The following is a 14041-nucleotide window of genomic DNA, read 5'->3' as shown; positions in this document are numbered from 1 at the left end:
ATTTATTTTCCAAACATATATTTAGCAAGCATCTTCACTATGATCTAAGAGACAGAAAATGATACTATGTTCTAAACATAATTGGTTTTGCAAGCTGAAAATAAAAATAATAATGAAAAATAAAAACAAACCTATGAACATGTCTAATTAGGCCTACCCCAAAATCTCAGTTGATGTCTCACCTAAATGATGAAACCTGAATATCAAATGATCAGTTAACATTTGGTTTTCTTATTGTTTTCTCATTGTGTTTAGAAAAATTTAAGATGAGAACATGCCAAGGAGGCAAGAGGAATGAGGAAAAGATTTCAGGGAATGCTAAGAATTCATTGTGCTGTTTTAGGGGAGTTTGGAGAATCTGTTTCTCAGGTAGTCTAATTAATGCTAAGGGCATAAAAGACATGTGGGGCTTGCTATGGTAGTGAAACCTCTAATCATACAACTCAGTCACCAAGGCAGGAAGATATAATTTTGAGGCCAGCTTGAACTACACAGTAAATACTGTATCAAAATAACAGTAGATATATGAACATGATACACATTTCAGAGGTATTGGGAGTTGGAGAGATTGAAATATATGCAATTATCTGATTTAGAGATAAAGTGAGGGTATCCTGTTTCATGTTCATAAAAAGACAAGTGGCTAGTGAAACAGTCACTCACACAATTCCTTTTCTATAAAAATCAAAATTCTTTACTCTTCCTGCTTCAAATCTACCTATTCTTGGAGGATCTGTTATAAATGTCACATGTGCTACGAAGTGCTCCATAATCTCTAAAGGTCAATAGAAATCTCCCTCATTTCTGCTTTTCTCCCTTGCACACGTTCGCCACAGTATCAGTTACCCATCCATCAGATGAAAAGGGCAAGGGCCTATGACTTGTTTCTGCAGTTCCTACATTGCCTAGCATAGTGCCCATAACCTACCAGGCTATGGGGAAAATTGGCTCAATAGCACTGATTTAAGACAGTGCATTATCACCTAGCTTACCTGCAGGAGTATTTGTTCTCTTTCTTTTCTTGCTTGAATCCCCTCCATTCTCAATGAGGCCATCTGCGACCAGAGGGCCAGTGGCACTACCAAACTGCAGGGGTTCGTTGTTGTTGGCAGGGTCAAAGGGCAGCTGGTTCAATCCTAAAGAAGAAAAAGAAAGCCAAAGTCCAGTCTCCATTAAGGACTGGGATCATCCCCAGACTTTATTAGATGAGCCACCAGTGGAAAAAAAAAATGTAAGTCTTAACAGAGTCTTGGTGTAAAAAGATAAATCCTCCAAGACAGTTGCCCTCTAATTTTGGCAGATTTGTTGACAAGTTCAGAATTAAAATAAAAGATGGTGACTCTGTCATTTGTAGGAATGCTCCCACATTTTTTCTGTACTTCTTCCATTAAAATGACAGGACTATCTGGGTGCAGTGGTTTGTGCCTATAGACGCAGCTACTCAGGACGCTGAGGCAAGGGGGTCGTGTAAGTACAGAAGTTTGTTGCCAAGCTAGACTATGTAGTAAGGCTTCATCTCAAACAAAAATGATGTTTCGAGAGCAGCGCCCACTTTTCTTTGAAAAAGGTTAGCTTTGAATTTTTGAATTACCCCATAACACCTTCTCTATTATTTTGTTATGAGGTTTGTTGAACTGATGCAGAAACAAGCACTAGATACTTCTGGCGTCAGTCATCTCCAGTGCTAACACAAAGGTCTCTGAGAACAAAAACTGTAAGCTCATGACAAATGAGAAAAGAAAAGAAAGGAAAAGAAAAGAAAAGAAAGATGTGGACACTGTGGGGAGTTATTTACTTGCCAGAATAATGGGGGCTCATAGGCCAGGTTGGCTGGCATTTCTCTCATCATAGTAAACTGCCGTCAGAAGCATGGAAATTGAACTATTCATTGCTGCACCCCACAGAATGTCAAAAGGTACTCTCTAAGTCACAGAGATGGGTCAGAATCCTTGACACAAGAAGGAATACTATCATTAGTTATAGAAAAGATCACAAAAAAAACCTTAACGTTTTAAGTAAATTGACAATTCTGTATTACACTGCATTCCTAGCTAGTGGCCCACAAGCCACAGGTTAGGCACACCTAAAGAGGGGAATAAAGCTAAGTTCTTACTCTGGCAGCAGCACATGGGATTTCAAGTGTTTCAATTAAAATGTCATGAAATAAGGAAAGAAAAGCTTTGTGAAAGCTCAAAGTAAATATATTTCTTCCAAGCCTTTTATCCATTATTTCCTACGAAATTGGAATCAAGTTGGTCTGATATAGTTCATTTTTTTAACTTCTAAATTTTCTGTGATCCACCACCGTACAATTCTTGAGACAATGTTACCAAACATCAATAAAAGGTTTGGAAGATAATCAGGTAAATGTCAGTCAAATCTCAGTACACAAATGCTGAGCAAAACACTTTCACGTTATGGTTCCTAAGAATTATCCTTTTGTTAATGTTTTCAGACCATGTAAAATGTAATACTTTTCCCCTAGCATCTAACTAGACTCCACTAGGAACAACTCCAAAGTGTCCTCTGAGACTTGTCAAATATTCATTTACAACATGTAAGTAACTACATGAAATAATCAAACTTGCTTCTTTTCCTTAAGTCAACGATTCACTTACATCCTATCTACATCCTATTAATCATGTATTATGACTAGAACTAAAACCAAACAAAGTAGACACAGTGATGTGGGTCTGGAATCACTCCAAAGTGATACTGTACAACTCCAAAACTTTCTTAGCATTTCCTTCTGCATTATCAATCTGATAAGATCAAGTTCCAAGGAAAACAGAATGCTTGTATAGGGGGAAAAGCACAACACATTGAGAATGCAAATCTTTGGTTTCCTTTACTAGCTAGATCAGATTGGCAAACCATATAATCTCTCTTACCCCTGTTCTTATAATGTGTAGAATGAGTGACAACACTGCACAAGATAAAAAATAGATATTTGTAGCAGTTGTTTTTTATTGTAAGTGAATTAAAACAAGATTTTTCTTACAAGCTTATAAGTTCTCCTGAAGGTGACTCTGCACCCCACAATTGTATCCCTTTATACGTAGCACCACACTAATACATAGTGAATATTGAATGAATTAATTTACCCTCAACAAGTGGGGGCAGGTACTCACTTTATTAAGCCATGTGATTAAAGCCTTGGCAGATGATAACCAAGAATTAATGCCACAACTGAAACATTCTAATGCTGATTGGAGCAATATTATTTAAAATAATTAGGTTTTAAATGCTTCTCCATCATTTGAGTAATATACTACAGGATGGGTAAAATACTGATTAAAAGAAATTCTCAGAGATTAGGATGTTCTGATTAATGACTGTTAATTATAAGAGGTTTTTTAAATTTTGTCTTACATTTGATAATTTTAAGAATAATGTATTAGTCCATTTTCCTGTTTATGAAGTAGATGACCAAGCAGCTTACAAAACTTCAGAGCCATAATCGGTAAGTGGAAGCTAGTAAGAGCTCCTTACTCCTGGGACTGATATAAATATAAAACCAGATCATGTACGCGAGACATTCATTATAATGTCTGGCCCATAGTTAATGCACAATATGCATATATTGATCATTCAAAAATATTCAAATCAAATATATTAAAAAATATTCATGAATTGTCTGATCTATGGAACTGCTTTCCCACTTCTTGCTGCCCTGGTCAGCATGCTTTCTGTTTCCTTCTGGAGTGAGCAGGTAAGATGTGGCTTCTAGGCTGGATCTGAATGGACATGGTAAGCCCAATAAATATTGACCACAACTATTATAATATTGATTTAAAATTTTTTAATTTCTCATATTGAGGAACTGTAGAGTGAAGAAGTTGATCTGAATTTGACCTAATCTAAAACCGTAGTCTACTTTCCTCATTCAACTTTTTCACTGATGTTTTTCTATCTTTTTAAAAGCTGAACTAGTCCATCAAATAAACATCTGATGAGCTGAGGTTCTTCATTCACAGACATTTGGTCAAAACTGTATTTGTTCTATTTGGTTCCAGATAATAACTTCAGAGATTGGGATATTTTATGTCTCATATTAATGTACAGATGTTTTGACACTGAGAAAGACAGACATTTCAAGAGTTTTGTGTGAACTGACTTCTTAGAAGATCTAGATGCATGAAAATTTAGTGTAGCAGCTCAGTTCTTATTTTTTTATAGGAAAGGATCTCCTGTCAAAGACAGAGCCATCTGACACAGTAAGCCAATTCATTGAACACAAATCCACATTTTATATTATCTAGGACTCAATATAGTCTTCAAAGATTTGTAGCTTGAGAGCAGGAGCTATAGAGCTAGTGAAATCCTATGACACTTGTGATTCCTAGCTATTTTTTTGTATTGTTTCATTCTTCCCTGAAGACAGCATCAAGTAAACCAGTAAACCAATAGGTCCCTATAGGGTTTTTTTCTGTGCTATGTATAGGTGAGTTAAGTCAAATGGCATTTTAAGTAAAAAGACACCACCAAAATTATTTGAATATTAAAAGGAAATCCATCACATCAATGCCAAAACTTCTTGGCAAATATCAATGATGACATAAACAAAAAAATTAGCAATGACAATATAGTAACTCATGAAAACTATAGAATTTACCTTAAAATCTTTTATGGAAGAAATTTCTACTAAATTCTACCAGATATGATGAACTGGAAAATGTTATGTTTCGAAAAAATTTTTGAGCTTATCAAGCTCATTCTATACAATATAGGAATTGTCCATAGTATTCTACTATCAGATCAAGTTAGGAACACCCTTCACAATGCATTCTAACACTTGCAATGAGTGTTCCAGGTTATAGGAGTAAAATGTGATCCTGTGGATCCAACTTGTTGTTTAAAGCTGTGGCTCATAGACTATATGAAATTAAATGTCTCCTCTGGGTAAGTTCACTTTAAATGAAAATGATTGAAGGTCTGAGAAATCTATTAACTGAAGGCAGCAATCTTCACACAGAAATTAATGCTTAAAAAGGAACAGCTTTTTGGCATCAGGACCATCCTAGTGAATTTGTCCTATTTTCCAAATGACTGCAGCTAAAAAACAGATATGAGACATTATGATAGTTGGGAGGGGGGTCCTTCAAATTAGGTGTCTTTCTTTTCTATATTTTTCATCTGGGGCTTTGCAGACAGTAGGCAATTGTACTACTTTGGCGTTCCATCTTTAGCATGTGATTGTTTGGGATGGAGGTTTTATTATATAGCCTGGCCTTTGAACAAATTCTTGATCCTCCTGTTTCTGTCTCCCAAGTGCTGAAATCACATTGGACAATTGTATGTCAAGACATCTAGCTACAAATGAGTGGGGATTTTTGAGATTATACTAGAATTACAACATTTCCCGCTTTCCTTTCCTCCCTTCAAAACCTTACATATACTCTTTGCTCTCCTTCAAATTCATGACCTATTTCTTGTTACTGCACTCATATATGTATATACATATGTATTTTTAAATATAACTTTTTCAGTCTGTATAAGTCAGTTTTTAATTATAAACATAGGAAAACAATAATGGGTATGCCATGATAAATCATCAGGTCCCTTTGTAGGTCCTTTTGTAATATTTTTTCATCTCTGGGATCTCCTCCACACATTCATTCTCTATCTCTTACAGGCCAGAAAACCTTTGACTCCACATTTTATAGCTTTAGCTACCCTGTCATTCTACCGAATAATTCTGAAGGATTATTCACAGTATGAAAATGGCTGTATTTCAATATCATTCTTCAATCCAAGTGGTAGCAGTCAAAACAACTGGACATTTCTCAGAACCATGGCTTAATTGATAGAAAGCAAATGAAACCTATTTTTCAATTATTATGAAACCAATATGCTGTGTATATGTTTTAGATGAAAATAGGGCAGCTGTTAATGAGTCACTGGTGAATAAAAATAATGGGGATGAGATGGAAAAGAAAAGGGCAAACTTTTCTTTTGCAAATTCTTCCTTGAAGATAAGAGACAGCAAAGTGGTTAAGAGGAGAGCACACTAGGTCCTGCAGAGGACCAGTGTTTGATTTCCAGCACCCTTGGACAAAGAAAGGCTCACAACCACCTGAAACTCCAGCCCTAAAGGATCTTCACTCACATACACACACTCACACACAGATACATTTACATACACATACCTTTTATTTGTAAATAAAGGTCTTGCTTGAATTGTAATAGATATAACTTTCAGAGCAAAATTTACACCAAAGTCACCTTTTCCTAAATGTGCAACACAAGTAAATGGCAAATTTTCATAAAAGAAGGTCCCTCAACTTTTAGTGACTCCCCAAACTAGTCAGTCAAGGCACTAGAATCTTCATAAAAATGTCCCTTCCAATTCAGGCCTTTGTTGTTGTTTTTTGTTGTTTTGTTTGTCTGTTTTTTTTTTTTTGTTTGGTTTTTGGTTTTTCGAGACAGGGCTTCTCTGTGTAACAGCTCTAGCTTTCCTGGAACTTGCTTTGTAGAGCAGGCTAGCCTGGAACTCACAGGGATCTCCCTGCCTCTGCCTCCTGAGAGCTAGGATTAAAGGGGTGCGCCACTGCCACTCAGCAGCCTGTACTAGGCCTGGCTTGAACTTTCCCCAACACTTATTTCTTGACATACTTATGTATTCCATGGAGATTGTATGTTTGCCAAGGATTCAGATTCAGTAAGTTTGAACTATAATCTGCTTTCCTGACAAGTTCTTGGATGTTGCTGAGCATGATGGTATAGAGTCCATTTGGGACTACATAACATTCATAAATCTATCTAATCTATTTTTATACCTCTGCCTACTTCTTTTTATGTTTGTTTTAATATTTTTATTGAAAATGACCCCTTTCAATATATTCTGACCAGTTGCTTCTCCCCCAATTCCTCCCAGATCCTCCCCACCATCCCCCAACAACTGCATACCCTCTCTCTTTAGAAAGCACACAGAAAACAAATAAAACAAAACAAAATGAGCAAACTAGAATAAAATTTTAATAAAAGAAATGCACAGAGAGACATACAGACACACATACCATAAAAGCACAAAATCAGAAACCATATACAGAAGCAAAAGGCCAGTAAGACAAAAAAAAAATTCCCAGATAAAACAATATGAGACCAAAAGTCTACAAAAATATCATTGAATTTGTTTTGTACTGGCCATCAACTGTTGGGCATGGGGCCTACCCTTAAGTGTGGTTAATATACCCAGTGAGACTCCATTGCTTTTTCTTCTTCTTGATTTTCACACTTTAAAATGCCAGCCATCCTTTAGGGTTTATTACAGTAGCTATATTTGCATGGTGGTACAATTCCTTATTTGCTTATATCCAACCAAATATATCCACATCAATAGAAAGAGAACAACCACCCATGAAGAAACTATTTTTGAATGTATACTATATACCCTAGTTACATATATTATCTAGTTTATTTCCTAGTCATCATTCCCATTTACAAGAAATGGGAGACTTACAACATTAAAGTAAAATTTCAAAGGTTGTACAGCTAATAAGCAATACTAAAAGGAGCACAGGCTTTTTAAAATCCAAAACACTCTTGTAGATTTCCTTTTATTGTAATCTGTACATTACCTGTGTCTTTTCAAACATTCTTTGTGCTATACTTCTTTTGATATTGCTGGGGTGATCATAAACAGAAGGAAGCTAGAATACTGGGGGGAGTCACTTGAAGTGGATGGTGGTATGAGAAGCCCTTTACCTCCAGGATGATATTAGGTACACAGCTTTGTTCCACCATGTGCTTCTTGCCACATGCCCCAAAACAATAGAACCAAGTGACCACAGAGTGAAACCTCCACAACCATGAGCAAAAAGAAATCTTTCCACAATTCAAGTTAATGATCTTTTCTTTTGTCTCAGTGATGGAATACTGACTAGTGGACAATGTCTCTGCACAACTTCATTCTCTTTTTCTGCAAACCAAAATGGTCTTTCCATTGTCTAAGACTCCAATATAACAAAACACTACAGAAGAGATTGCATACATGAATCATTTCTTAATAGTTCTGTGGACTATTTCTTAGTAGTTCTAAGAAATATTCTATAGAATATTTCTTAATAGTTCTAAGTTACCTACCCTACTTTATAAAAATTTAATTTAAAAAGACAGATTCTAAAAATGTATTTTAATACAATATGCATAAGATACATGTAGCTATTATAACCTAAGTTTAAATTAACTAAGATGGAATACCATGAAAACTTCAGTCACATATAAAGGACTCATTAGACATTTGTAGCTAAGGACTGTTAATATTGGACAGCCCAGACAGAACATTCCAATCATCACAGAAAGTTCCACAGGATAGTGCAGTGCTATTATATAGTTAGAACCGGACTTAAACCCTATCTGCCACTTACTTGCTGTTCCAGTAATTAAGGGTGTCACTCATATGTGAGAAGTCATTTTATCTCTTCAAGTTTAGCATTATAAAACAGGGAAGGTAATGCCTCTCCTTTATTGAGACATGAAGAAAATTAAATGGGACTATATTAGTTATTTTATGTGTTGCTGGGACAAAAGTCCCAACAAAAAACAACCTAAGGAAGAAATTATCTATTTTGGCTCACAGTTCATGGTTGTATTAGCAACCAGGCATCACATGGTGGGGACACTCAGCTTCTTCTCCATTTTAGACAGGCCTGGAGGCCAGACCATGAAATGTTTGTTGATCTTCTTGCCTCAATGAATCTAATTTATATAATTGCTCACTGACATGCTTGTCCCTTTGCTGATTTTAGATCCTGAGATATTGACAATCAATATTGGCTACTATAGGGACAACAATCACTAAATATCTAGTAAATATCAGACACTAAAAAGGTGCTTATGACACTTTATCTTGCTTGTTAACTTGAGATTTAAAATAAACATGGAGAAAAATCTCTTAGCATATCTGTGATGGCACTTCTAGAAAGGTTCTACTGAGGAAGGAAGACTTACCCTGAAATGTAAGCACAATTATTACATGGTCTATGGCTCTGCGCCGAATAAAAAAGAGAAAGATTAGAATACCAGCATTCAGCGCTCTGCTCACTGACTACATATGCAATAAGACACGGCACTTTCCTCCATTTTCCATACCTTCCCCATTGTGATGGGCTGCAACCTCCAACCATTAGCCAAAGTAAACCCTTCCTCCTTTAAGTTATGCTTTGTTGAGTGTTTTGTCATGGCAACAAGAAAAGTAACTAACATAGTCATTTAACGCAACAGGAATTTATATGAATTTGCCTCACAAATTTATAGTATAGAGTGTGGATCCTAGGCTTCCAGACTAATTCCTATTTAAGGACTGGGAGATGTTAGCCTTGTGCTCTTCTAATGCATTTTTTTCTTCCAGGTAATGTATAGCAATTAAAGTAAATCATTAATAAAGAATATGAAAATAGTGATTTATTTTGGTTTGCAATAGCTTTAGATCATTCCTATCAACACCGTGGACTTTCAAAAATGCAAGAATAAATTATAATTGAAGCTTTATTAAGTGGTATCTTTAAGAAGGAAATCTATACTACTGTAATACTGGAGTGGTACTAGAGCAGTGATGGACAAGGATCATTTCTCTAAATCCATATTTCCCTTAACTTGATATATTCTTTGTGTTTTTCCCTGGGGGGGGGGTGCTGACAGCCACCAGGCCTAATAATGGTGAATTATTTGAGTAAATCTGAACTAAACCAATTAAGGTGTTTAAGTTTCCTGAGTAGGAAAACCAAATATAGATTTTCAACTTTCACAAGAATGCCTCAGAACTCTTTTCCTTTATACAATTTAATGCTGGGGAAACAGCAAAATCACATTACTCTATGAAAACAAGGTTCAAAAAAATTTGATTTGATATAACAGTTCAAAGTGACAGACGGTAGATGGGCAATCTATCATTTTCTTAAAAGTCTGGCATTCCTCAAACAACTGATAAAAGTGGCCCAAAGTGTGGAAGAGTTACAGCATCCACATTTCTTTGGGAGCTGGTATAGAAAGATGGTGGTTCATCAGTACCTGCTTAGAGCTGGCTTTAAACCATGCCACAATTCTCATTGACCAATTTTCTACCTGAGTAACAGGAAAGGGCAAGTTCTTAACACACTGACCACCAAGTTATCTGTTTAGTTCTTGCCTGTGAATGTGCCCAGAGCTACTGTATCATGGGTTTCTCTGTCTCAATGAAACAAATAATTGCAGATTCCTGAGCCTGAGGGCAGAGAGTTGTTCTGGTATTAAAACTGGAGTCTATCTTGTCGGATCTGTAATGAGGTCTTCCCTTCAGGCTGATTGATTTCATAAAGCTGAGGCAATTATCAAAAGCAAGCACCGTTTTCACTGCAAAACCAACTTCAATGGTTTTGAAAACTAGCTCATCAGCTAGATCTGGTCAGGAGCCTAGACTGAGCCAGCCCTTTCAATAGGGACTGTTACAATACATAGAGAACACCAATTTCCTCTAATAGATTCTTATGATGCCAGTAAAGAAGTTGTAAACAACTTTCAGCAAAATAATTTCACATGCTGTGAGTAAATGAAAATTGAACTTGCTGTCAGATAAATCTGTATTTCAGTGTAAGATGCTTTGAAAGGGAGAGTGAGAGCTGGAACTTTTCTGATCTTTGGAAAGGTAATTATATCAATTAATGCTAGAGGGATATTGGTATCCTTTATGAGAGATGCACTGTATGAAAAACATCTGAATCTTTGCTTTCTGAAAAAAAATATGAATTTCATCAGATTTCCTTCCTTCATTTATTCAGCTGTCATTAACATTTATCCAATCACTGTGCTACAATTTTAATTACCTCCTAATTAACCAATGATGAGTTTGTGATTTAGCATTCCCTAAAGATAGAACTGCATAAATACGGTAAATCTTCATTTACATTCTCAAAAGTTTTATCTTCCTTTCCTCTCCCCATCTATTAATTTTTGCTACACTGCTTCACTGACGCTCTGGAGGTATGCTTTCTGCATCCCTTATCTTTGATCACCATTTGGATTCATTTTTCAGATATGTATGATAAACGGCTCTTGTTGACTGTGGAATTATATACACAGGAAAAGACAGAGATTCCCATAATATACTAATGCATCTTTAGAGCTCCACACCTCCTATAACTACTTCATCTCAGGAGTATCATCAATACAGGGAGCTGGCAAGTGATTAACTCCTTTAGTAAAGTCATTGCCAGAGCTGAAGGTAAATTCACTTCTGTAGAAGTCAGACTCTGATTCTTGGGAAGACAGCATAATTTTATTAAGAGAAGTCTGTAAAAAAAAAAAGAGCAACTTTATGTTTGAAGTAAGTAGTATGACTTCTGCTATATAAGAGTGGGAGATTAATTTTATTTTGGCCTGAGGTCTAATTGAGGTAGTCGATATGTATTGGAATGAATGAGCTAATGAATTAATAGGGACCTATTGTCTCCCTCCTTATTCACCCAATTCATTAAGACAATTCTGTGTGTCCATCAGTATGCAAGGCCTGGGGAGTTTATGATGTGCTAAGATAGTCTCTCTCCTCAAGGAGATCAGAGCCAGAAAGGAAGGGCAGCATATATACAATCTGGCCTGAATTGTGCCTTAGATTCACTTCCTTCTATTTCCTCTGAGTAACCTGTGTCATTCATATCTAATTTCTCAAAATTCCTCAAACATGCTACTCACATTCATGGCTGTGTTTTTCTTTGTATACATTCTCTGCTTGAAAATCAATTTTCCCCCTTCTCCACTTGGAGAGTGTTACTTGCCTTTCTAAACCCCACACATGTCACTTCTTCAGTGAAGTTTCCCTTACACTCGAAGGTTCTCTTCACAGAACACTTTTCTCAGAGCACTTAAAGCAGGACATCAGACTTCATTCCGGATGTCAGTGTGTGTGTTCTAGGTGGGCATTGTGACATCTGACCTATGCCATCTGATATCGGGATGAAGGATGTAATGAAAATTTGAAAGCACTAAAGGTAGAGAGCCAAATTTGGAAAACAACAGTCACACTGTGGAAATAGGTAGTAGCAAGAACTCAGTGGAATGGAATCTGTAGGATGGATACACATGAATGAGTTTCAGAACCATTTATAAAAAAGAACCATCTTTAGAAATATCAAATCCTCTGATTGGATCTTGGATTTGAGAAGGGAGGAATCCAGAATGACTCACTTAAAAACTCTTGAATCCTGAAAAACTGCAACCTAGGTTGGCAAGGTGACTCAGTGGGGAAAAGCGCTTGGTTTTCAAGCCTGATGAACTAAATTCAATTCCTGGTACCCACAGTGGAAAGAAAAGAACCCAATCTTGATAGCCACAGATGTGCCCTGGCATTCACCATGCACACATCAGATACATATACCTCAACCACAATAAAAACTGCAACCTTTGTGGCGATCAATAGGAGAAAAAGCACATTTCATTGAGAGGCACATCCATATGGCTATGCTGCAAAATAAAGCTGCTTCCAGACTTTATTTACCATAGTATAAACACTACCAAGAAATACCAGCAAATGGCTTTCACATGACCTGTAGTATGTATTCCTAACAAAGCCTATTGAAAGACATAAATTCATTCAGAATAAAAAGTATAATATTGTAAGAGGCAGAATAAACTATTGGGCTAAGGGGAGGAAAAACCATTCAACCTTTTTCCTTCTCTCCACTTCCCAAATAACTTCTCCAAATGATCTTATTAGAAAATATTGCATTGTAATAGCAGTTCTTTTTGACATTATATTGTGTTAGAATACGCTGACAATTATTCTTTTAACAATACTCAAGGAAAAACCTGAAAAAAATAATGCTATGTTGTTTTTCTTCCTGCCAAAGAATATAGCAAATGTAATTGTCTACTGGAGAAGAAGCACTGTAATCATCTTTATCTTTAAAGTAAATTCATGGCAGGAAGATGCTCTGAGACAATTGACAGAGAACATTGGGGCTCCTAGGAGACTGCAAAGTGATGGATTGAGTCAAACAGAATACCATAGTTTACTTCAATCCCATGACCATTCTCAACTTCAGAGTGTCTCTGCAACAATATAATGCTGGGTAGGATTTGAAATCATGATACATCATAGCAGATATGATTTAAACACTGCCTGGATTTTTCACACCTAAGAAAGTGAAGTACCCCAGGAGCAGCAGGTGTACAACCCAATTGATTCAATTAAATAGATGAAGCTAATGTACCAAACAAAGATACAGTAACTTTCCAAAAGTGCCTTTAGGATATCAATGACAGAAAAGACCTAAACATCTAAGCCCAACTAATGTCACTGGGACCTTGTAGTGAGTACCAAAAGATAAGGCATTACTCCATCACTTTATATTAGGTCATTTTCATTTTCATTTCCTCCTTAATAGAATCCATTGCCATCTTCCATTGTGATTTTCATTTTATGCCTTTTTTAAAAAAGTCCTTCCTCTTGAAGCTTAAGGAAACATCCTTTGGAAAGAGATTTGGATTACAAGCTAAGATTTCTGGAAACTGGACACTTGCCTAGGATGATGGAAAGAAAGGAAGGAATAAAATAAAAATGAACCCAGGCTCTGAAAACCTAACTCAACAGTAGCATCCCAGGCAGCTGCCAATCATGACCATATAGCTGAAGTTTATTAAATCTATGCTACTAAGGGCCCCTTCTTTGGTCTTTTGAATGGCAATGGTTGACTTTGGCACAAATACAATAAAGTATAGTTTATTATAAAGCAAACAGAAACAAAAGCAAGTCCCCTAATCATTTCATTTTAACTAGTTCTTTACTTGCCTCAACCTTAACTTCAAATTTATTAGAAGTATCCCCAGACTTTAGCCCCCAGACTAGGACTTTAAAACAGCATGATTCATTACTGACTACAAAGTCACTTAGGGGAATTTTTTGAAGAATACCAATGTACATGTGTGTGCACGCATGCGTGCACACACCCACACCCCCCCACACACACCCACAGGCGCACACACACACACACACACACACACACACACACACACACACACACGCACACACACACGTCAGGGTAGGGCTTAAATACACACCAGGGGATTC

General features: G+C 36.4%; 1 protein-coding gene across 11 annotated transcripts in view; it reads right to left on the bottom strand.

Annotated features, from left to right (window-relative positions):
* Positions 1-14041, bottom strand: part of Enox2 (ecto-NOX disulfide-thiol exchanger 2) — a 294398-nt gene that overhangs the window by 170090 nt on the left and 110267 nt on the right. For 6 of the 11 annotated variants that reach the window (XM_042269140.2, XM_015989390.3, XM_076562588.1 and 3 more), the window contains one exon: positions 993-1136. The exons of 4 other annotated variants lie outside the window; for them this stretch is intronic. In XM_042269140.2, coding sequence (XP_042125074.1) covers positions 993-1136 — 144 coding nt within the window. Of the gene's footprint in view, positions 1-992; positions 1137-8952; positions 8974-14041 lie in introns of those variants that run through there. One more of the 11 variants, XM_076562592.1, reaches the window with a different exon arrangement.

This window comes from Peromyscus maniculatus, chromosome X, assembly GCF_049852395.1.
Source record: "Peromyscus maniculatus bairdii isolate BWxNUB_F1_BW_parent chromosome X, HU_Pman_BW_mat_3.1, whole genome shotgun sequence".
Classification (NCBI taxonomy): Eukaryota; Metazoa; Chordata; class Mammalia; order Rodentia; family Cricetidae; genus Peromyscus; species Peromyscus maniculatus.
Note: the sequence above shows the minus strand (reverse complement) of the source record. Positions and strands in the feature narration are given on the sequence as shown.